This window comes from Tachypleus tridentatus, chromosome 13 (assembly GCF_004210375.1).
Source record: "Tachypleus tridentatus isolate NWPU-2018 chromosome 13, ASM421037v1, whole genome shotgun sequence".
Lineage (NCBI taxonomy): Eukaryota > Metazoa > Arthropoda > Merostomata > Xiphosura > Limulidae > Tachypleus > Tachypleus tridentatus.
In genome coordinates, this window is record NC_134837.1 from 58,949,292 (window position 1) to 58,974,002 (window position 24,711).

Sequence of the window (24,711 nt, forward strand, 5' to 3'; positions counted from 1 at the left end):
ATTATTACACCTTGGGCATACAAATCTATAGATAACATAAGAGCAATACATTTTAGAAATTCTGACTTCAAATATAAAATAATTACCTAAAGAAAACATTACTTTAAAAGTTACCATTGGTGGATAAATTTTATTATTTAAAATCATTATCTCATTTCTTCAATTTTACATCATGTTTATCCATAAAATGTAAATATTATAAACAGTTTCTTTAGTTTCAGCAATAAAATGTAAAAAGCTTTTAAATATTTCTTGGTAACACAGTCAATCAAAAGTAGCAGAAAGTTGTTTTGTTAGGAAACCTCTGTTTTCTATTTCATGAAATTGAGAAAAAATATGAAGTACCTAATCATTATAATCTATTTTGAGACAACATTTTCTTACAAATATTTTGTAACTTCATATTATTCAGAAGATGTGCAGTGATTATGTATAATAAAAAATGTGAATTGTTGATAGAGTATATTTGAAGCTACAGCGAATCAGGTTACATGCAAGTTTTAGAATAATGTATGTAATATGCTTTATTTCCAAAACTTCAAATATGAATTGGCTAATTGCAACTTAAAATCCACTACTTATTATGTCTTCATAAAGTAAATGTTTAAAAGAAGAATTGACAATATAGAGTATGAATTGACTGATAGTACATAAACAGTTCATAAAAGATATGGGTTAATTCTCTAAAAATTTGAAGTGTTTCAAATGTAAGTTTTATACCTGTGTTTTGTAAGACTGAATTTCTTAAAAATTATGTTTTAAATGAACTGAGATTAAAACAGTTATATAGTTAAACTTGAAAGATTTAGTGCATCTACTTTTCCAGAAGTCCCAACATAGATTGTTTATAGTCTTCAGATTATCAGCTAATTGAAGTGGAATATAAGGCTTAATGTTTTCTGTCATTATGTAGAATATTTTGCAAATTTTGAACATTTATTACAGAAATTAAAATTTATACTATAAAGTGAAGAAAGTATATCATTTGGTGATATAGTTGCCAACATTTAAGGTCTAGTGCTTTCAGGGTGTTGTAGTTTAGACCCTAAAAACATTAAAAAATTATCTAAAAATGAGTTTAGCTGTTTGAACACCTTTGTTCATAACACAATGCAGAAATCCTTAAATGAATAATGGTAAAGGTATAGTAATTCTAAAAAAAAAAAATAACTATTTTAAATGATAATACTAAACTTAAGAAATGAGAATCTGATCACACAACTACAAAAGGACGTATGCAAAATTATTTGTTAATAATTGTGAAATTAGTCCAATTGTTACATATTTAATATTTTATATGTTACTTGAGATGCATACATGATCTTATCAGACAGATTGTGTTATCTGCAGGTGTTTTTATTCATAAATTAGTAGGTTTTTTTAAGTGGGATTTTTTTTAACTTCATCTGCCTAATTAATTTATAGTAACAAATGGTTATGAGTTTTATAAGAAGTATTTAAGCTAGTTTTGACATACTAGTTTTCACTATTCTGTGACAGGTCATGGTCAAAGGTCATCTCATCATGTTTGTTGACTTGCATTCAAAATTTGAGTGAACTATTTTATGAATTTATGTTAATAAGTTTGGAATCAAATTGTAAACTATAATTCAAACTTTAATATTATATACGAGTTAATTTCTTAATTTGAAACTAAATATTTAAAAAATGCATCTAAATATAGATTTTAGTGAGTTGTGGTATGTTGAATGCAGCATTGTTTAAAATTAGATGTTTGTGATGTCAAAATGTAAGTATAGTTTTGTACAAATTAGCAACTCATATTACTGATATTGATAAGCTAGAAGATAAAATAAGAACCTTAAACCTTTTTTATTTTGCTGCAATATGGCTTATGTGCTGTATCAATCACAGTGGCTTCATTCAACTATTTCCATTTTGTGAAACCTTCCGTTATATATGCTTGTTACAATATGATGTGAATAACCAATCGACAGTTTAGAATGTTCTCAGCTCAGTTTTTTAGCCATTTTAATCTGTGAAAGGCTACCACTTTATTTTTAACCAAATTTTCAGGGAGGTAGGTTTTGGCTTTAGCCTGCTCAGTGATTCATATGTAAATCTATTTACATCTTAGTTACTGAGCTTAGTAAATTACAGTGGAATTCTATGGTATTAGGGTAGATATTTTTGATTTTTTTAGTCATTCAACTGTATATATAAAATTATAAAAAAATTGTTTGATATCTTCATATGAAATTTTAAAAGGCTTAGCATCTTATGTCTAGCAGTAACTGAGTACAAAGGCTGTAGAAAGAAAAGATAGTTGTTTGCTTTACTTTTTGATTTATTGTTCTGTATTTTAAGAAAAATGTTTAATAATTTTTTCTAAATAGTAGTAATCTATATACATGTATATTATGCATAATAATTGAATTGTGACTGTATGTTACAAAATAATAGTCCACTAAAAGACAGGGAAGACTACAGGTCAGTTTTATATTACTGAATAGGTAATGAGTGTGAATATACCATGAAAATGCAAGTTATGTAAGTTAAGTATGCATGACTGGAAGATCAGTATAATAAAAAAAATAAATATTATTGTAAATATATAGTGCAGTGAGACGTAAACTACTTAGGCTAAACATTTATATTTTCATGTTATAATATGTAGTCATTCTAACTGTAGTTAGAAAATAAATCTGATGTTTATGAATTTCAAAATTATTCAAATAGTTAATCTAATAGTAAATTTATAATTGAAGGAGGAAGTTGAAACACTTCACCATTGTTATGTGCTAAAATAGTTGACTTTGTAAGAAGGTTTGAGACTAATGTTATGATAAACCAACTTTTACAGATCAATATTTTTAGTTTGGTGATTTTTTTCTTATTGAATTTGAAAATAACCTAATTTATGACTTAATACATTGGGTATATAGTTCTCGATTTCATAATGTAGAAGACATACAGGTTTTATTTTAAAACGTTTTCTCTTTTGTAATTGATTGACAGTATTATTAAGAAATATTTTAAAGCTTTGTTCATTTCTAAAATGAGTAAATGTGCTGAAACTAAAGATATAGTTTTATTGCATTTTTATGTTTTACAGGTAGATATCCTATAAAATTGAAGTTTGAGAATTAAATAGAATACACAAAATACTTTATATAAAGTCTTTTATTCTTTGTCACTGTTTACAAGACTGTGACTTCAGACCTACAGCAAATGAACATATACTTCATCCTAAAGAATGTTTATGAATGTTGTACATCAAAAATTTTACTAACTTTATTGTAGTGTACCTTTTCCCTCAGTTTCATCATTAACTGAATCTATACAGGGTTGGATCATATTTACTGTCTGTCTACATGAAATGTAGCAAGCTTTTATTATAAATGTACAAGTCAATTAACTGTACACAAAAATAAGATGTATTAAAAAGATATTTGTAGTCAAGATAATTTGTGAATTGACAAAATCAGTGTGGCTCAGACTGTAACAAGCAAGGTGATGTTTGTGTGATGAAAGAAATGCTTTTGTCCAATGTACAGTTTGCATGTGGAATTAAGTAACCTATAGGATCTCTTATATGTCTGTATAGTATTTTTTCTCACTATATTCTTCTGTTGTTTACTGTTCTTTATTTAAAAAATGTCAATTACTTGGTAGTGTGGTGTAAAATGAATAATCGATAACTCTCAACATCAAATAATAACACTATGGCAAATAACATTGAAAAAAAGGTCAAGACGTGCACTTTGAACTCCAACATCTTTCTCAATTTCTGTATACTTTTAAAATGTTGATTGGCTCTTATTAAACATTCATTATGTTCAGGTTTGTAATATGATTCATTGTGTCCTATTTACATTTCTACATTATATTTCCTGGTAATATTATACTCAACTTGGCTATTTAAAGTAATGCAGTTCCTGCTAGGGTTGTAATGATTTAGCAAAGTTTTGTAGTTCATTGGCCATGGTTCATTTGTGCTGCAGTGTGGTTTAGTTTTCTTATTTTACTGGGTGTTCTTTTATATTATATTAAAACAAATGCTTTAAATACTATAAATTCAAATTTACTTTTTCTCACAAGCACATAATCAGTGTGTTTGCTATATAATATATACTGTATAATTTTTAAAATGTATATTTCACTCTATATGTTTTTAGTAATGAGGCTTGGAAATTCTTTTAATGAAATTTTGAACTTCTCAGCAATAGTACATGTTAAATTATTCTTTAAATTGTGAGTCCAACAACCATATGCTAACTCATCAAAGTGGAAAATTAGAGGATGAAATTAATTATTTGTAAATATTTTGTGCTTGAGGTTCAGGATCAAAATGGAGTAAGAAAAATTAATCATTTGTAAAGTTATTTCTCAAGAATACCTCACATGGGTCTTTGGCCTGGCACAGCCAGGCAGTTTAGGTGCTTGACTCATAATCTGATAGTCATAGGTTCAGATTCTCATTGCACCAAACGTGCTCACCTTTTTTTCATTAGGCTATTTTAGTAAGTATAATATCTTGTGAACTGTCATGAATGTTAATGAATGATGTTAATACATAAAAACTTAGGTCTCTACTGAAATGGTTGTTGATGTGCAAAAAATGCTTAAATATTCCATGTGTATACATGTATAATAATGAATTATTGTTTACTTTTGTGAACAACAAGGCAAAATGACCAAGCTTAATCTTAAAACAAGTGATAGGCTTACCCAGATAAATCTTTATTTGTATTAAGGATACAACTGTGGGAAAAATATAAAAAATTCAGACATTTCATTTGTAATAATACATTATTAATGTAGAACTTTGTGTACACTACACCATAAGAGAGTGTATCAGACTAGCAACTACATGTGAGGTGTACCATTGAGATATTTGCATATAATTGCCAGATTTTTACATTGTAGGGTCTCTGATATGTTGCAGAAATGCTTATTCTATCAAATACTGCACCAGATGTGCATGAATAATTTCTTGATGGCAATTATGTGGAGATGAATTCAGCACATTCTTCCTTTAACAACTATGGTCAGACCTTGGACATGAATAAATTGTTCTAGAAGGGTACAAGTCCTGAAAAAGTGTAATAGTTGGGTTCTTTAGAAAAGAAAAACAAACATTACAATGGTACATTAATGTGGTTGGTCAGAACTGATATGTGATATAACAATGAAAAACTATTTTTTGAAACCTTTAAGCATAAGCAATACTAACAGATTAGTAGAAAATTCAAAATATTATGGACCACTTTGAAAACCCATTTTCAATTGCATTTAGTGGTGACATTAACAAGAAACCTGAGAGCCACACTCATTTTCATTGTAACAGAAGAGTTTGCAACAAAGGAAGCAATTAAGGCACTACTTACAAATAAGGAAGCATGTGTGAATGCTTTGAAGAATTGTTCAGAAACAAGACTCACTGCAATGAATATCTTTATGACAGAACCAGTCGAAAGGCAAAAAGTATGGGCATTTGCTGTTATGGTTCTTCAAACTGCAAAAGGGAAGAAAAGGGTTACAACACCAGTAACAGGTCAAGGATTATTAGGAGGGTTTATAGTCATTTAAAATAATAGAAATGTTTAACCTACAAAACCTATTAATTCTTAATTGGCAAGTATTTTAATGACAGTCTCCAATGATAAGGACTTTGTAGTAAAAATTAAGAAATCTTAACTTCTTTGTGATATCAAACTGGAGCAAATTAACTTGATCCAGGCATCTTTAAGAAATGTAGATCTAGAGAACATACGATCATTTTCATTGATTGGGTAAGTTGTGTAAAGAAAATGAGTTCATAAGTTAGTTCATGTGCATTGATGAGACCTTCTCTGAAAACCCCAGATGTGTTAAAGCTGATTTGTGAAAGGCAATATTGTTCATATATTATTAGAGATATGACAGTAAGAACTGTGTAGTCTATATAAAGAAAATGAAGAGAATATCTTTAGGTTTCCAGAAAACCAGATGCATTCCACAGGTGCACTATAAAAATATGAATATATATCTTGTAAATTATGAGAACAAATAAAATGTAAACCAATTTTGTGTTCAATCAATGGGAATTTTCAGTGCCTGAAATCCTTTCCACTTTACAAATTTTGTTGATTGCTGATGGCTTTTAAAACCACATGGTTAAGTTAACTTGCATGAAAAAGCAAGTTCCAGGATATTTTTGCACATCAACTGAAACTGAAAGTAACTTGGCTTTTCATCATCACTATATAGAGTTTTAATTTTATTCCCAACATTAACATTAAGTCTGAATTCTTCATGATGATTACCATGTTAAAAATATTTCAAAGAAAGTACCTAGCTTTGTCCTTACCATTAACCTTTTTGCTACAGGTCAAAAGTCATGTCATTTCATTTGTTCATTTGCATTTATAATTTTATTGAACTACTATTTTATTATGTCAGTAAGTTTAAAATAAAATTCTTGATTAAAATTCAAACCTTTAATATTATATGAGTTAATTTCTTAATTTAAAAGTAAATATTAAAAGAACACATCTGAATATAGGTTTTAGTGAGTCATGTAGTATGTTGAATGCAGCATTGTTTTAAATTAGATGTTTGTGATGTCAGTATACTAATTTTATAGTTTTGTCCAAATTAGAAATTCAAATCGCTAATGTTGATAGACTAGAATGTAATATAAGAATCTTGTATCTCTCTTTTGCACTAGAATGACTACATATTATGACGTGAAAGTAGATGAGTATGATGAGAAAGAAAATTTAGTGTACAACTGTGACTTATGTACTAAATCAAACAGTGGCCTCATTCACCTCTTTCCAATTTTTGAAAATGGTCCTTTATGTACACTTACTTCAGTGTATGACATGTGAATAACCAATCAACAGCTTAGAATGTTCCTAGAGTGGTTTTATCAGTTATTTATGATTTTTAGTTAATCTACAGTGCATAAAAAACTTTTAAAAAATGTTTGATATTCTCCACATGCAATATTTTATAAGGCTTAGCAACATATGACCAGTAGCAACTGAGTACAGAGAGTGTAGTAAAACACAGTTTAGGTTTACTTCATGTGCAATGTTTCCTTTACTTTTTAGCAAAATAATATCTACTACTGTGAATAATTCAAAGTTGTGAATGTTTAGATGGAAAAGTAAAAGAAAACAGTAAGTGATATAATTATAAATGAAAGATGAAAACCATGTTAACCAGGGCCATTGTGTGTGTGTGTGTACTACAGCATAGGCCTACAAAATGTAGACTACTATATGTAATCTCACTATTCTGTATCAGGTACTGAAACAAATTGAAATAAACATCCCTCATTTTAACTTTTCATCAATTAGTAATGGGCACTACTTTGTGGTCATGAAATTAATATCAGAGTATAAAACTTCCAACTGTTTCTTTTATTGCATACTATGAATTTATTTCCTGTTAGTAACTGGTAATGAAAGAAAATAATCTTTAATGGGTTCACCCTGGCTGACTGTCATTACACAATACTTGTGCTGCACAGGAAGTATTTATACATGATGATGACACTTGTTATATGGATATTACAGCATCTACAGCTGCCTGTCATTGTAGCACATATTGAGAAGTTAAAAAACCACCGAGTGTACGTGTACTATCAGAAAGGTTAGCACAAATGACTGTCAGAGTTTACCTCAAACATTTCAATAACAAACTTTGATATTTCTGTATGAATATTAGTTTGTGAATCTCTCAGTTTAATTGCAGTGAAGTGAAATGGGTATTATATGATAATGATTGCTGTATCCTAATGCATCTAATTATGACAAGCTGCAGCTAGCTACAGTTGAAATAAACTAGTTATACAAAAAATTTAAAAACTTTTGGAAGGTCATGTTTATATAATGCAATAATTTGTGGTATTTGCTATTACATATCACACAGTCATCTGGTTTTAAAGTTTTCCATGAGTGATAGCTCTCATTCTTGTCCTAGAATTTTGATTGTGCTCTTTTAACGAATTTGAGGTAACCATGAACCATCTGCATATAGTGAATCAGCCAACAGTTGTTTAGCAAAGAAAAATATGAATTAGACTATTCAGATTTGTTTATGACTTAATTATTGATTCTTTGTCTCTTATATTCAATAGTTTCAATGGAAAAGGTAAAAACTAGTATAACTATAAGCAAATTTTGAGAGCATAATAAATGGTTGAATAACTTGATTTATAAAGTCATCAAGGATTTTTGTACCTGTTAACAGTCAATGACTTACTAATAAATTTCACTTACCCACCAACAGAATTTATTCTGAGTCTCATTATGATTAGTTTAACTTTCCTCTTCACTATCACCTTTTTTTTTTCCTTTTTTTTATTTCTGCTTGAAGTTTTCTCTTAATAATAGTTTTTGTGCAGCTCTGTTTACATTACTTTGACTTAACCTTTGCATAACGTTTTTTTTTTTTTTTTTAAGAACCAGGTAGCATTCATGATAGGTGGGTACTCGTGCTTCTAGGTTCCTGGTAAAAACACAAAAATACCTTTTTTTCTTCAAAATGACTCTAAATTGCAATAGATAGTTACAGTTATTTATCCTAACAGCCTCAGCTCATAATCTATTCATATCTGTTTTCCATAATTTTATGGTTTTATTACTGTATTTTGAACCCTATTTGTACATGGGAAATAATAAGCCATAGGAGTAGAGTTCAAGGTAAACAGGTTACAATAATATGGCATGCCTACTATAGCTTTCAATTGACTGATCTCGTGAATGTTTTTTGTTTAGTTTTTTCATTTAAGTTTTGCTGTTTAATCTAAAAAGTTTCTAATATTTTTATTTTAGTTATGTAGATTAAAAGTATTTTTAAAAACTAGAACATTTAGCTGTTACTTCAGCCTCAAGGCTATTTGTACTCTGATACTGTGCTTTGGAAACTGTAGCTTTCAAATATGTACATTAGAACAAAAATATTTCAAGCAAAGAACAAAATATCACAAAACTATTGTAATATAATTTTCTATAATAACTAAGCTATAAATAGGTTAAACTATTCTGTTGGTTGCTCTGACGTGAACAACAGCAGTCATAGACAAATAATCTGAGGCTAGCTGTTTACATATGCCTGTCAAGAAAATAACTAATAAGGTTCTGTAGAAGAAAGATGCTTTTTCTGTCATTTATAAACATGTACATCAAATAAGGGAACTGGGTTTAGGTAAATGCCTCAAATTCTATGATATGATGAAAGTGGCTTCTGACTGTCTTGACAAAGCCGTCAATATCTCAGTGAATTAAGAAGACGGGAGGTTCAAGTTTTATACTTTCTTATCATGTGTGGCATTCTGAAACACATACTAGGGAATATAGAAAATCTGTAAAGGAGAATGAAGTTTGCAGACATATCATGTCAGAAAAATAAAATTGGAGTTTTTTTTAAAACTTCTTTTTTAAATCAAAAAATTAACATTTAAATAAGAAAATCTGAATTACAAACTATGTTTTGATGCCATTTTTATTGACACACATTAACAATAAATCCATATTAAAATTTGAATCAAATTTTGTAGAAAGTCGTGAAATTCACTTTGATTGAGTCTAGCAAAAACGGATACTTGCATTTAGGAGAATAATTACTATCCAAATTGTTGGTCATTTCTAGTCAATATCAGTTTTGACTAACAAACCCTGACAATCAATTTTATTAGTTGTATAATTTTGTAAAACAACATGTTTAGCTTCTTTTCAGGCAGTGAACACTGAAGCATCTTTTTATTGTACCAAAGTTATCACTGCCACATTCCTATAACAACAGTCAAACAAGAAGGCTCATCTTTAACATTAAAGATATGACTTTCTATGAGAAACTTGCTATCATAATCAATTTGGTGTTTAAAACATATTAAGTTGGTTCCCAAATAAATGTCAGTAATCCACTGAAAATCAGAATTATGAATTTGATCTTTTCTAGTTTTCTATGAAACTGTGGGGTAAATCCATTTGTTACATCAACTGGCTATAAATTTCAAAGTAGATACGTGTACTTGGAACATCCAAAGGGCTAAAGATGCATAACCAAAGTATGGAGAAAGTACAACCTTTGTATTCTTTCTCTAGAAAAATAGTTACTTTCTATCAAGTCTTGTTTTCATGGAAACCATTGGAGTAAATTCCATTTTATGTTTGCTGAAAATGGACATTTGCCATTATTACAGTGATCAATGCTTTTCTTATATTAGATCAAACAGAAAAGAATGTTTATATGAATAAAGAGTGGAATGCAACTTTTGAGTATATATATTTTTCTAAACTGTGTGTTTTGTAAACACAAATGCAAAAACAGTATCTTGTTTTTAATTTAATGCAATGTTAGCTGTAATTGTATTGCACTCAGATGATTGTATTACAAACTGAGTAAGAAGTTACGCATGTATGTTTGTACATATTTTGAGTGATAATTATTTCTGTTTTGTGTTACCATCTGTCTTTTTCTACTTAAGTCACAATATCTATCAAATATTTAAAATACCTAAATCTGAATGTATTGTATTCATATTTCTTTCGAAGTGTATTCTCGTGGTAGAAATGTGTACTTGGATAGATGCAGTTTATTTCACTTCATAAGTCGTAATTATAAATGCAATAAAGCTTGCATGCTTGCTAATGGTTTGACATTGTTTGTAAGTGCTGGATGTAAAGGTTATATCATTTTTGATGTAGTGTGTTAGTGTTTTTTCTTAAGTAATACCTCTTAATAGTTGGTTAATACTTGCACAAAAGCTAACATAAGTCACTTCTTGCAGGAAGAATGTTTTAATGTGCAGTGCAATATACTTAAGAAATAACTCAAAGTAGTAGTAAGACAATAACTACAACTTATTTCATTAGATTAACAAATTATCCTTTTTGAATATTTATAGTTATCATAGAAGTTATTAAAAATTATCTTTATGCTAATATTTTACATTATTGAACTAGTTTCTGTCATTTATGGCATAACATCAAGCATGAAGAAACATTTTTAATTTTTCTCTCTCACTATTTTGTATGCATTGCTTATGGATTTGCATTTATTGATAATTATATAACAATAGTACTATTATAGAAAATCAAGAACAAAAATATAGTTTATAAGAAAGAAAATAAAATTGTCATTCATAATGGAGTTCGTGTTGTACCACATGTATATTGATTTGAAATGATTTGTTTACAAAGTCTTCAAAAATGTTCTTTTCTTTAAAATCTTTGTTATATCTAAAGATGTTTTACTGAACTTGAAAATGTTGTTACTTGTACAGTTGTTAAAACAGTTAAATGAAACTTAGTAACCATGTCAAATATTTCGAACAGGTCTTTCAGGTGTTTTTTTTTATAGCATTAGTTGTGAGTAATGTAAGGAATGTACATGGAAACCTAATTTTTGATTATTCAGCAAGTCCAGATGGAGATAAAGAAGAGGACTTCCGTCAACCATTATATAAGAATGTGGAAATAAAAGGTGTAACGGTAAGAATGAAATGGTGTATGACCTGCCAGTTTTATCGTCCACCCAGATGCTCACATTGTAGTGTGTGTAACAGTTGTATAGAGGTAAGTGTAGATGTTCTAAAATTAATAGAGTAATAGTTCGGAAATATGACCAAAGCTTGATAAATTAGTTACAAAAATCTTCTACACCAGATGTAAATCATTTAGTGTAGGTTTACTACAGCTACTATCTCTTGTATGGCATTTAAAGATACTTTCGTACATGATTTATTAAGTTTTTAATTTCAAAATTGATATTTTTTATTTATTAAAAGGCAAAAAGTATATAAGAGCAGTGTAAAGATACAAAGCACTGAACATATGTTAAATTGTTATTGCAATGAAATTTTACAAAATTTATGCCTAAAGTAATAGAAGAATATTTTTCTAAATATCACAAATGCTTTCAAATAGATTATTGTTTTATATTATAAATATCAGAATTATCATTCTGATAATATATACAGGGTGTTTGGAAAGTCACTGTGCACTTATATATTTATTAACAGACATGTTTCAATATAGAATACAGGACGTAAATATGAATGACAATTATAAACAATGTTAAAAGTGACTCCCGTTGGCATCAATACAGGCTTGGATCCTTCTCATTTTGTTTCTAAACACTGCCATCAGTTGCTGGCTTGAAAGTAGACTGAATAAAATATGATTACTAAACTGCACAGTGACTTTTCGAACACCCTGTATTTTTACATAGTTTTGAAATATTTGAAGATTTGCCAATTAAGATAGCTTCTTTTAGCTAATTTTGTACTCAAGTTTTAACACATTTAAGTCTAATAAATATAAAAGCTGATTTTATAGTTTATGCTGTTTTTTTAAAATTCAGTGCCATATATAGTTGTGAATATGCTTGAAAGCTTAGTAGTTTAATTTCAGTTTTAAGATAATGAAAAGCATTGTCTTTTTTCTTTATATACAAATATTTACTTTACCCAGCTACTCTTAAGATATATGTTCATTAAATATATGTACACATTAAACATTTTATTTGCTTTCAGATTTTTGACCATCACTGCCCTTGGGTCAACAACTGTATAGGGAAAAGAAATTATCGTTATTTTTTCCTTTTTCTACTTTTCCTCAGCGTTCACATCATCTCCATTCTTTCCATGTGCATTATTTTCATCCTAGATCATAAAAATCATTTGACTGACCCTGCATCCATTGTCACGTATCCTTTCATGCTTTACCAAACACATTGTTCAAATTCTATAAATTTTGTTTTCCCTTCTTCACCTTCTGGTGATTGTTGCATTTCACGCCAAGTACATCCTTCTGCTTGATAAAATTTTGTTTTCATAATGTGACACTGAACTGAAACCAAAATGTCTTTATTATACTTTTTTTTTTACAACATGGAAGAAAAGTATTAATAATATAGTTTCATAGAAGGTTATACTTGCATGAGAAATATTTTAAAAAAGTTTAAATCAATAAGGAACAGCATCTTTTGCAATTATTAACCATAAGATTACAAATAGTACTGCAAGTAGTTGTTCTTTTTCTGTGCATACTTTGAGTCCTTAACCAGTTAGTTATCTTGTAAAAAAACAAATCATAACCTTGAAAGATTCAATATTTGTACACATTTTAAATACATTAGATTTTATAATCTACTAAACTAATTTTTGTGGTATTTTTCAATGATAATTTTCAACTTTATTGGTGAAAAAATATATTATAGCATAAAATATTTATCATTTAATGGTTTAAAATAAGAATTCTGTGTGTTATAGTGAGAATTTCCTAAACTTCGTATGATGTACACTTTCAATAAAACCACATTAAACTCTGGCACAAATGGTAAATGTTCTTTTACACAGAAACTCCCTTCTAAGAATACCATAATTTGATCCCTTATACAAATATTTATTAGTATCAATATTTAAGTGACTTACACTTGGCTTAAAATGTGTAATATATATACGGAAATGCACATTTACAAAACAGAACATGATTTTCTCTTGTGCTGACCACAGCTTAGTTTTATTTTGCATTTTTAGATTTCACAACTGATTTTAAGTCATTTCTAAACTTAGTTGTATTCGTAACTGAGTGCATATGTTAGCATGCATATGGTGTTATAAGTTCATTTTTTTAAAATGATTATAACACATTACATTTACAGTACAGATGAAAGAGAATGCATTTGGAAAATTTTCATTTTATGGGAAATAATGCTAATGCAGTTATACATTTGTATATTTTTAATAAAGTTTTAACTGTATGAAACTTTTATCACATGGAAGCAAATAAAAGCTATGAGTAACTTAGCTGCTTGAAAAAGCTTGAAACTTAAATGAAAACAAATGTCCTGATTAAATTTGTCCAAAAGTATTTATTTTACTAATTCAGGAATGATTTACAAACATAGCTACCATGAGAATCAAAGAATGCAAGGCAAAATATAATTGAAGTAGGAGAACTTTCTTTACCTTTTGTAACTTTATTTGCTTTAATAGTTAAAAGTACTGATATAACACGTGAAGAACCAATTCAAAATTCTTCATATTTTTACACTTATATATTATTACTTATGAGTATATAAAAAATGTTGAGCATTACATACCTTTTTAATGTAGATTGTATTGTGATTACCCATTAAAAATTAGAAAAATACAAGTTAAAATATTCATAATCAAATAAAGCATTGTGCTTGAAGTTCAGTTTTGATGATTCAGAAAAGTGAATAATGATGAAACATTGTCAACTGCTTTTAGAGTATCATCAGTTATAATGTTACCTAAATTGTAGATTAATATACAAATTTTATATGTACAATGATTATATGAACAAAGTATTTTATGGGTGACAAAAGAGCACTTTAATGCCCATAATAGATAACACAAACCACAATTTTAAATGTATAGCTTATTTTGCTGAAACAAAGTTGAGCTCTACTATAGTACTGTTTATTTAGTTCTTTTGGTCTTGTTTATTCATATTGTTTTTTATATAGTTTCTGAGAGAAGGGTTGTTATTAACTATAGAAATTTGGCAGTTTATTTGGCTTTTAAGGTTAATATAATTGTATTTGTATTAGTGACATTGCTATTGTTACATACTCTTTCTTGAGGGAAACTATATATTTATCTGAGAGCTTCTACCAATAGTTTTAAAGTAAATAGATTATGTTTCTAGTTTATGAAAGATAACTCAGTGATCAGACACATGGTATTTCTGAAGTACTAGCTTTTTTAAGTCGGGTACATAACCTTTGGGTAAAGTAACTTGTTAATTCATCGTAACATTACTAAGCCTCTAAAGTAAAGCTGGTCATAAGTTAGTGTTTGATGTCCACTCCAAGAAAATTTGTTGGAATAAAACATACATTGTCTTTTATAACATAATGTGCAAGGAACATGTGGAATTGATTGGAATTGGATCAGATGTATGTTTCAGTAAAATCTAAGAGCAGAAATGTTCATTTCTTTTTTTTACCAACTGCAAGTCTGATATTTTGTGCTAGTAATCTTACTTTAATTCTGATTCATAAATGACATATATACAGTTGATGAAAATTAAATTTCAAAATTAACCGAGTTAACATCACAACAATTGTTTTTCCTGTAAGTTGTCAACCACTGCCGTTTATGTTTTGACCAAGTCAGTCTGATGAATCCTGGTATTGAGTTTAAAACCTTGTCAGTAATGGATATGATATAAATGTGACTGACATATTTTTATACATTTTTTCACTCAGAAGTCTTAATAAATATAATGTAATCTTCTCCCATTGGCATTGTGGTTTTACAAAAAAATATTACTGAAGATGGAATAAGCAGATTCCAAAATGCTCAAATCTTGTAAATAAAAATGTTTTGTCAACTGTTTTTTTCTTCATTATTAGACTTTGTTTTCCCCATTAAAATTGTCTTTAAAGTTGATGTTATAAATGTTATAGTTTTGCATTTGTATAGAACAATGTACATTAAAAGTCATTCATTTTTGTACCTGTATAAATGTAAAAGTACAATTAACCAACAGAAGTATCTGGTTTCCATGTGAGCTAGATAACACGCATATGCATTGACTGATAGATTGTTCATTTAATTACATAGATATTTGAGAAGCTTGAAAGATGAAAACATTTTCATAGATTTATCAAGTTTAATCCTCTTGAAGTGAGTGAGCACCTCTTGGGGGTCAAATTCACACCTGTGAATCAAATTTCAAAATTAAAAGAAAAATTGTCACGAACAATTTCAACAGTTTTTACTAAAATATTTTTCAATTCATATTTTGTCATTTTGTAACATTCATATAGTATAAGTTGCAAATAACATTTTTAAAGAAGTTGCATTTCTGAACAGCCCTGAGGTGCACTTATTGACTAAAAATATCTCCTTTCATTCTAAAGCATAGGTTTATATTTGCTGAAAAGTTATTATCCATTGAGATTATAATTCTAAAAGTTTAGTTTTTCACATGGCTTTCATTTTGTTTGATTTTATTAGTACAGCTTAACATTTCCACCTGTTTATGACCTTGTAGACCTAGCAATTTTTGTAGCTTCTTTAAAACATTTTTTTCATTTTAAAAATGTTTTCATGTTAAATTATATTTATCTGAAAGTTATGGAAATGCTCTTATATGAGAAGAAATCTTGTAAAATTAGTAAGGTTTAAAGAATAGAGTGGGCTACAGCAAGATGTTCTAAAGACTGTAATATGATTTTGTTTCATATTCACCATGGGCTTGGTGGTTAAAAGTGGGGTCACCAGAACCATGTTGGAGGACAATTTGATACTTTGTTTTTTAAAAAAAACAAATTATCAAAACTATTCATTTTTTGTATTATAAATATCCTGTAAGTGCAGCATCCATTTTATACAACACTTTACATTCAGTGTGCTGGTGAATTGAAATGAGTTTCAACTGAGTTTTTAAAAATAGGTTATTTAATATTCTACTACTTTGTGCCACATGCATTTCATAGTGTCCCATTAGTTGTCATATTTAAAGAAAATTTTTGCATGAATCATATGACTTATTTCACAGACCAGGAAATGTAAATTACAAACCTAAATATGATTCAATAGCAGAACAAAATATTTAACTTCTGTTTTATTCAAATAAATTGTAATAAGACTGAAAATAAATTTATCAGTATAGCTTAATATATTATTTAGAAGGAAGAATTAAGCTAAGTTTGGTTGAAGTTGAAAGAATACTAACCCATTTTACTGACTCGCTTTTTTGTTCTCTGGGAATAATCTCCATTTAAAACATCATAACACTTTTTCAAATAACAATTTAGAAATAAGTGTTATAAATCAAGAGTTTGGTTGGATAGTCTTTAAAATTAATGTAATGTAGAAATAATAGTTACATGTTTTCTACCATTTCTTGAACTTTGCACTTTTATTAATATAGGATATAAGTTCCAATTGTAGAAAGAAGGTAGAAAATTGCAGACTTACTGTTTAGTTATGTTGCATGCAAGATTCTCATAAAAGCTAGGATAAATTAAGCTGATACCATCTATAATTTTATCTTTTAGATACATAGAATATAAATAACAATGTCAGATCTGGTTACAAGGAATGGGTAATACCAAACTTTTTGAAGCAAACAAACATTAGCTTGCATTATACATTTCAGCATGGACAAGGACAAACTTTTACTACCATGCATAACTTGAATCATGGAAAAAGTACATGTCCAAATAAAATTATTCTTAAATGTTTCTCTTAGATACTAAAAACACATTGAAATACCAATGGTCTAGAGATTTTTCTTCCCAAGATAAAATGTAATAGATTATTGATGTAAAAGTAGTGTTAAAGACAAAATACAAAAAGGTGCAATACTGATTGGGAATTTCCATAACAAAAAAAGCATTTCAGTGTGTAACATATCTTGAATAATTATTTACATGTTAATAAAGCTCAGTACCATCATTCTTTCTATAAATAATTTGCTCTCCAGCAACACTACAGTACATCTGTGGACAACTGCTAGAAACTGGGTTTTTTTTATACCCTTGGTGAGCAGAGTACAGATAACTCTTTGTATAGATTTGTGCTTAATAACAAACACAAGAAAACAATAGCTATAAATAATTCACTAGATATCCAAAAGAGAAATTTGAAATTTCAGTGAAAGACTACTGAGTTGCTGGGAAAATTACTCAAAGAAAAATGTTCCAATACTTCAGACCTTAAGCTGTTGATAAAAAGAATCTTATCCCTATAATTGATGTTAAATCTTAGCTAATAGAGTACTAGAGGGTATCATTAAAATTCAAGAATGTACCAAGAGGCATCTACCATGATTGGTAATCTTATAGTAGAATCCAACTTTTAAAATGCTGTACATATTCTAATGAAGAGAGGGAAACAACTTTTGTTTTCAGAAAATGTATCAGTTTTTTTTTTTTTAAATTGGGAACCAAAAGTTGGCCCAGAGACATAAAAGTGGCTCAAAAGATGTATTGGCAACAATTAGTGATGTCAAAATGGCTCTGATTTAAAGTCGAGGAGCTAAAATGTTATGTTGTGGCCACCTCAGTGTTCAGAGTACACAGTGTATTTCATATTTGTTCTGTCATATCTCAAGCAATTGCTGAGAACAGGGAAGGAGATTAAAATGTGGTATAACCATAGGTTAGATTTGGTGCACAGGATAGAAACCATAATCACCAGACGTTCCTATTTAACTCCTAAATATTTTTTGTAATTGTTTGCTATTAAATCTTTAACAGAAAATGTCAAATTGTTTGGTGTTCTTAATTGATTGGGACACAGTATGTCATACTGGAAAATTTTGGAAATAGATACTGTATTTGTACAAGTTCCAATGTGCAGTGTACTTTTTCCTGATCTTCTTTAAAGATGTATCAACAATACTGGTTTTTGACAGTATTAATAGATTAGAAGAGACTTTTAAGTAAAGCTGATACAACTTACAGAATTAATAGAAGTTTAATCCAGGAGGGTTATGTTGGACCACTTCACAAATGTGAAAAGTGAGCGTTCAAAAATTCAAATGCCAAAGCTCTGAAGTAAGATCTAGTATACTTCCAACCTGTAACTGTGAAGCAAGACCAGAATCTGTTATTCTTACATTTGAAAATAACAAGCATGAGCTTGATAATAGCTCAGAAAAGGTAAGAAGAAGAAAAATCTGGTTTGGATGCTTATTTTGTTACAAAAGAAGCAAACAGTGAGCAATTAGACTGGATTTGATATCATTGTGTTTAAAGGCAAATTAGTTATAAAAGGTATCACCAGATTTTGTTCATCAATTAATGCCTTGACAACATCCATGTCAACTCTCTATGAAATGCTTTGTCAAGCAATTTACATTAAAAAGGAAATTAGTATAAAAGGAATTGCCCTTGTCTGTGGCCAAGCAATATATGTTAAGGCTGTGGAAATAGCATGCACACACTTAGAAAATTTTAAGCCAATAGTTTTATATTTCAGTGCATTTCACATTACTTTCAGTAATAGTAAGCATGCAAGTTGGAGATGCAGGTATAAAAATTTTCATAAGAGTCGAGTATGATAGCTGAAGGATCAAGATGGGCAGTATCAATAGCAAGCAAGACAACAGTATAGTTCCTTTCCATGAGTTCATGAATGAGGTCTAGATGCAATTTATATATTGTGTATTTGCTGAATAGCTAGAGTTGAATAATTCATTGAAATGACCAACTACTGGTGTGCTGCTGTCCTTGATGGTGATTTGTCTCAAGCTTAGTTAGCAAATTCCACAAAAGCAAGAAGCTTGTAGACACTGATAAACTTTTCCAGACTTACCTAAATGGGCTGAGATCAAAAAGGAAGTATGTATGAATCCTTGATGTCCTAGATAAACATCATTGGAAATTTCCTTGATTTGGTGTGAACATCATGAAAAGAAAGTTGGTGTTTTCATCTTTCAGTTATCAGTGCTATGATTCCTTAGCACTTTGCCTACATCCAAATAAACTATATATACTACTTGCATTTGTATCTCCTAAACTTGTAGAGTTTAGAGAATACCCATCTTCAGGTCATTGAATATCTGGATAGTGAGGCTTCTTAAGTCCAAAGTGGACCACAGAACTCATCTAGAAGATTTTCACATACCAAATAATTGCAAAAACATGCAAAATGGAATGAAGGGGTTTAGTACTTGCCTTAAAGCTGTGTCCTGCTACTCCATAGCTGCCAACTATAAGAGAAAATGCATTATTCAAGTTTTAAATATTGTAGAGAACACAAAGATATAAAAGCCATTTTAGATATTTATGGAACTAATTGGAGGGATCCATTTGTCTAACAAGAAAGTTATTTATGTAGTTTATTCACAGGTGCAATTGTTTCATCAGATCTTATGTTAGACTAACTGAATGTCTATAGAGAAGAAGCAGAAGTCAACTAAAAATTTGTGAGAGACTGAATCTAGAACAAAAAATATTCTTTTGAAGACTACTGTAAATAAGAAAGAAGAATAAGATGATTAAAGTGGCTCAAAATTTGTTTGGGAAAATGAACATGATTGTTCTATCTGACAATATGAAACAGGAAGAAGGAGCTGCAGTCCTGGGTTCGGTACTGAAAATTTCAGAGTGTGAAGAAAACCTTAAGTATGGATCCATGGACAGTACAAGTCGTTGAGTCAGGATTAGTCATCCATTTCACATCTTAACCACCATTATCCAGCCAACCTGTAGTGTTTTTGTCTCCTGAATACTCAGATTTTGGCACTTTATTCTTGGGCTATCAGGGTTTTGTTGATCTAGGGGCCAACTCTTCTGGGGTTTTGTTCCTATCTGGTTGTTGTGTCCAAGAAGACATGAGAAGAGCAGCACTATATGTGTTTTGCTGAATCCTACAAGTTCTTTCTCATGACCTCCTTTCATAGACTTGTAACTCTAGCTCTTTCTCATCACTTGATGGTACATCACACTCTGATTCTTTTTTTCAGGTCTCTTTATCACAGTTGAGACATCTCTTCTCACTCGAACACAATATCTCGTTAGTCTGGGCATCTTTTTCAACATGTATCTCATTTGGGCTCAGCCAACTTTTATTAGGCTCCATTATGTGTAACTGGCAGTCCAACTACTACACACCTCTTTTCTGACACTGAGAAGATGCTAATTTAATTCCTCATTCCTTGGGACCAGTGCAAAAGAAATCTCTGTAGTGGCCTTTATGCAACCAATGGATCATGAACAGCAATTCACTGGATTCCTCAGTTTCGTTATTCAGGATCATTGACCTTGAGTGATGGTTAAATCAGAACATTACATTGAATATATTGAATACATTAAAAAAGTTAAAATTCTAAAATGAAAAGAAGTACTATTAATATTTTCCAAGTGATATTTCACAACAAAACTTAGAAAATTTCACATTATAAAAAATCAGGAAGTAAATTAAAGTCTGACTTTTTAAGAGATAAAACTAGATATTATTTAGTTTATAGTGAGTTTTATGAAATTTTATTTAGTATATTTACTGTGAAAATGAAAAATTTGAGGGATGTCAATGAAAACAATATAGAAAGTATGAAATTTATAAGACTTGAAAGGTTATAACACATTTGATTTCTTTTTTGGCAGAATTACATATTGAAAGTAAATTAAAATGAGTAATATGTTTTTAAAGCAGAAATGAAACAAATATCTTCCTTAAGTGTTTAATAGATTTGTCGTTATTGGAATAATTTTCCTGGTGTTCATTCCCATTTTGGGTTTAACAGGATTTCATTTTGTTCTGGTATCCCGTGGAAGGACTACTAATGAACAGGTAATGTTATTGTATGTCTTTTGCAGTAGCTAAGAGTTTCAAAACTTGGTAATGAGGTTTTCTCTTTTCAGCATTTTTTTTTAATAATCTGAAAGGAGTAAAGAAACAAGATTTGACAACTAACTTAAAATATATTTGCTTGTCAAAAGTCAAAGTTTGTCTGCTTAAAAGAAAGTAATTTACAACTTGTTTTTTACACCAAATTTGAATAGCATTCCTGTTATTAATATACCTGTTTAGATATAGTTTAAAGCCACAGTATTCAACTAATTATGAAATGGTATTTGTTATCCAGTGTGTTTAAATTTGATTCTTAGTTTAGTTCACAAAATATTTCACCAGACTTAATAATGCATAACTACTGGTATAGGAAAAAAAAGTGTGTTATGTAGATGAACTTCACAATTCGTGAGTCAACCAATTGGCAAATAAAAAATATGTTAAAGGAATTCAAGCAAGCTGTTCAACAAATAAAAATAATGAAAGCTTCAAAAGTACTTTTTGCACTTCTGACAGCAACAGTTATATGTAGCTTAGCAAAAGTTAATGTACATGTTTTGCTAGAATTTGAAATGAGAACATTGATGGAGATGGTGAAATTATTGCATAATATTGTCAATACAAGTAATAACTTATAAAATTCTATTGTGTTTCATAATCAAGTGGAGTTTGTTTTTTTTTTTTTTCTTTTTCTTCTGGTAACAAAACTGATCTCAACCAAGAACATTATCAACACAAAATATTGTTACCTAGCTTGATCTGATGCTATTGTGACAGATCAGGTCATTGGTTACTGATATATTTCTGTTATTTTGAAATGAAAATACAAATCAAAATGATTTGTGGTTTCACCTGTTTGAATACAATAATAACAATTAGATTTTCAGGTTATTAGACTGATGGTAGTTAATGGCAAGTACTCCATGACAAGACTTAAATATACTTTTCTCTTTATAGCATACTTTAAAAAGTACTTCTCTTTGGCTTTAGTTTCAGTAGTAGTGGAACTTTCTCAACATATTTGGAAAGAATTTATGTCTAATAAATGGATGTGTGTGTTTTTGTGTTAAACACAGAAGTTTCACATGTAAAGGTAATTTTAGCATTGTATTTTGTTTCAGGTAACAGGAAAATTCCGAGGAGGTTACAATCCTTTCTCCCAAGGTTGTTGCAATAACATCTGTGTTGCATTGTTTGGTCCTCAATATCCTAAGTAGGTAAACAGTTAAAGACTGTTGAAATAAATTATTACTCTGTATGCCAGACTACTTTGTATGAATATTCATTATCTATAAATTTTGAATAAGTTTCGTATCCATTTCATTTACTGATGGGTTTATGAAAAAAACTATATATAAGGAAACTATGTGACACTATGCTGTGTTATAAGTATTATAGTATTTTTATTTCTCAGTGATGTCTATTTGAAAATTTAAAACAAAATCTGTGTATGTTAAAAGATTGTAACATGTTATCTATCATCAACCTGTAAAGTGGAAATGTAGAAAATGTCAAGAAAACATGTAGTTTTAAGATTAATCAGTCACCTGATTAAAATAAAGCAGTACTATTAGTTTAAATGTAGCTCAAATAATATTAATTCAAACAACTATTAGAATATTCTGACATTTTGTGATTTTTCCTTATAGGATTTGAGTACAGGTTATCATTTATACAACACATTTTACAATACAACACTAATTTTTTTCAGCCTCACTCAATCAGTAAGTACCTTTTAGTTGTCAAGTATATATTTGCATTTACAATTCAAAATATGAGTAAAAAATGATTTTGCCTTTGAAAAACATTTTACTCATAAATATCTCAGAATTTATATTTTGTCATTTTGTAATACTTGTTTAGTGTAAGTTGAAAAGTGAACAAAATGTTTACAACTTTGGGAAGCTTTGGTTATAAAAAAAACAATTTTTTATGATTTTTCTGCTCATCCTAAATGATAGGTTTATATTTACTAAGAAACTAACATTCTTGAGGTTGTAATTTTCAGGGTTTGGTTGTTATGTGATTTCCTTGTATAATTTTATTAGTACAGCCTAAGTTCCCACAATTTTATGACCTCAGAGCATATAATCTGAAAATCACAAATGAAACTGTGCTTTGAAAATAGTTACAGGCAAAGTTTTAAGTACCACTGGATTTAGCAGATAACAAATAATTTGTTACATCAATATAGTGAATAAAGTGGTGTGAGAGGGAATATGTGGTTTCTTGGGCAAGTTACAAGATTTAGTCCTTTCAGAGAAGAATAACAGAATTTACTAGGTAGTTTAGAAGACTTAACGACAAACCTCAGGTCTGGGAAATTTTCTGTAGTTTGTTTATTTTTTGGAAGTGTTGTTTTGTTAAATTAGACGTTTGAAATCTAAATAAACTTGCTTGTGGGACATCAGGTTAAAGAGTACAGTAGGTGATGATAAAACATTGCAGTTACTCAAATCCTTATTTGTTTAATATTATTGTTATAGAAAAAAAATGTACATAAACACAATAATTTATAACTTACTACATTTTATAAAATAATTTCAGCTTAAAATATTCTTTCCAAGTCTGACTTGTTATCATTTTGAAAGGTCAGATCCTAGATCACAGATAAATCATTCAGTTTCTGTGGTGCTTTTTATGATTTATAGGCAAGAGTTATGACTACTGCATTAGAAAAACAAGAATATCAAAGAAATATAATGAATATCAATCAGTCAGTATGTATAAACTGTGGAGAGCAGTCACCTTCTCACAACTGTCTGCATGCTGTGAAGGGTGATATAGACGTTTGATGTCGTTGGCTTGAGCACCCACATCTCACTCTTCTTATTTCTGTTTCTATATCTGTTGCTACTCCTTTATGTGAGACTGGCAAATACAAATTAAGACTGTTAGACAGTATATCCCCACTGCAATGTGAATCCTACTTTCACAGTCATCTCCAAAACCTAGTATACATTTCATATCCCACATTATAGCTTGTACCTTGGAATATTTTTAATTAGTAGAGCATATTTGTGTTTATTATTTCATAATTTATTTATGTTTTGGCTTGTTTTTAGGTTATAACTAATATAATCTGTCAAAGGTTTGTATTTGCTATTTTTTGTGCAGTCCTTCCTTTTGATTTTGTTTACTTTATCAGTATTAATGTTTTCTAAGGTATATATATATATATATATTAGAGATCACTGATATAGGTATAGAAAATGTTTATTTCAAAAGCACAAAACAGTAATAACTGCATTCTTTCAAATCTCATTGTCTACTTTATGATGACCTAAGGAAGTTGAAACATTGTTATTTGTTTATTCACGTTTGCTATCTATAGAAGATATATATAAACATTTTTTTTTTTACTTCCAATGGGTTTTTCTTCATCATGAGGAATATCAATCAGTATGAATGTGACCTTCTGACCAAAATTTAAAAAAAATTAAAATTCTAAAATAAAATATTTCTAAAGT

At 29.1% G+C, this 24,711-nt stretch overlaps 1 protein-coding gene across 2 annotated transcripts in view; it reads left to right on the top strand.

The window, feature by feature from the left end:
• LOC143238154 (palmitoyltransferase ZDHHC8-like) overlaps window positions 1–24,711 on the top strand; it is a 69,385-nt gene that overhangs the window by 32,806 nt on the left and 11,868 nt on the right. For both annotated transcript variants that reach the window (XM_076478126.1, XM_076478125.1), the window contains 4 exons: window positions 11,377–11,534; window positions 12,494–12,666; window positions 21,139–21,241; window positions 22,363–22,454. In XM_076478126.1, the coding sequence (XP_076334241.1) occupies window positions 11,377–11,534; window positions 12,494–12,666; window positions 21,139–21,241; window positions 22,363–22,454 (526 nt within the window). The remainder of the gene's footprint in view (window positions 1–11,376; window positions 11,535–12,493; window positions 12,667–21,138; window positions 21,242–22,362; window positions 22,455–24,711) is intronic.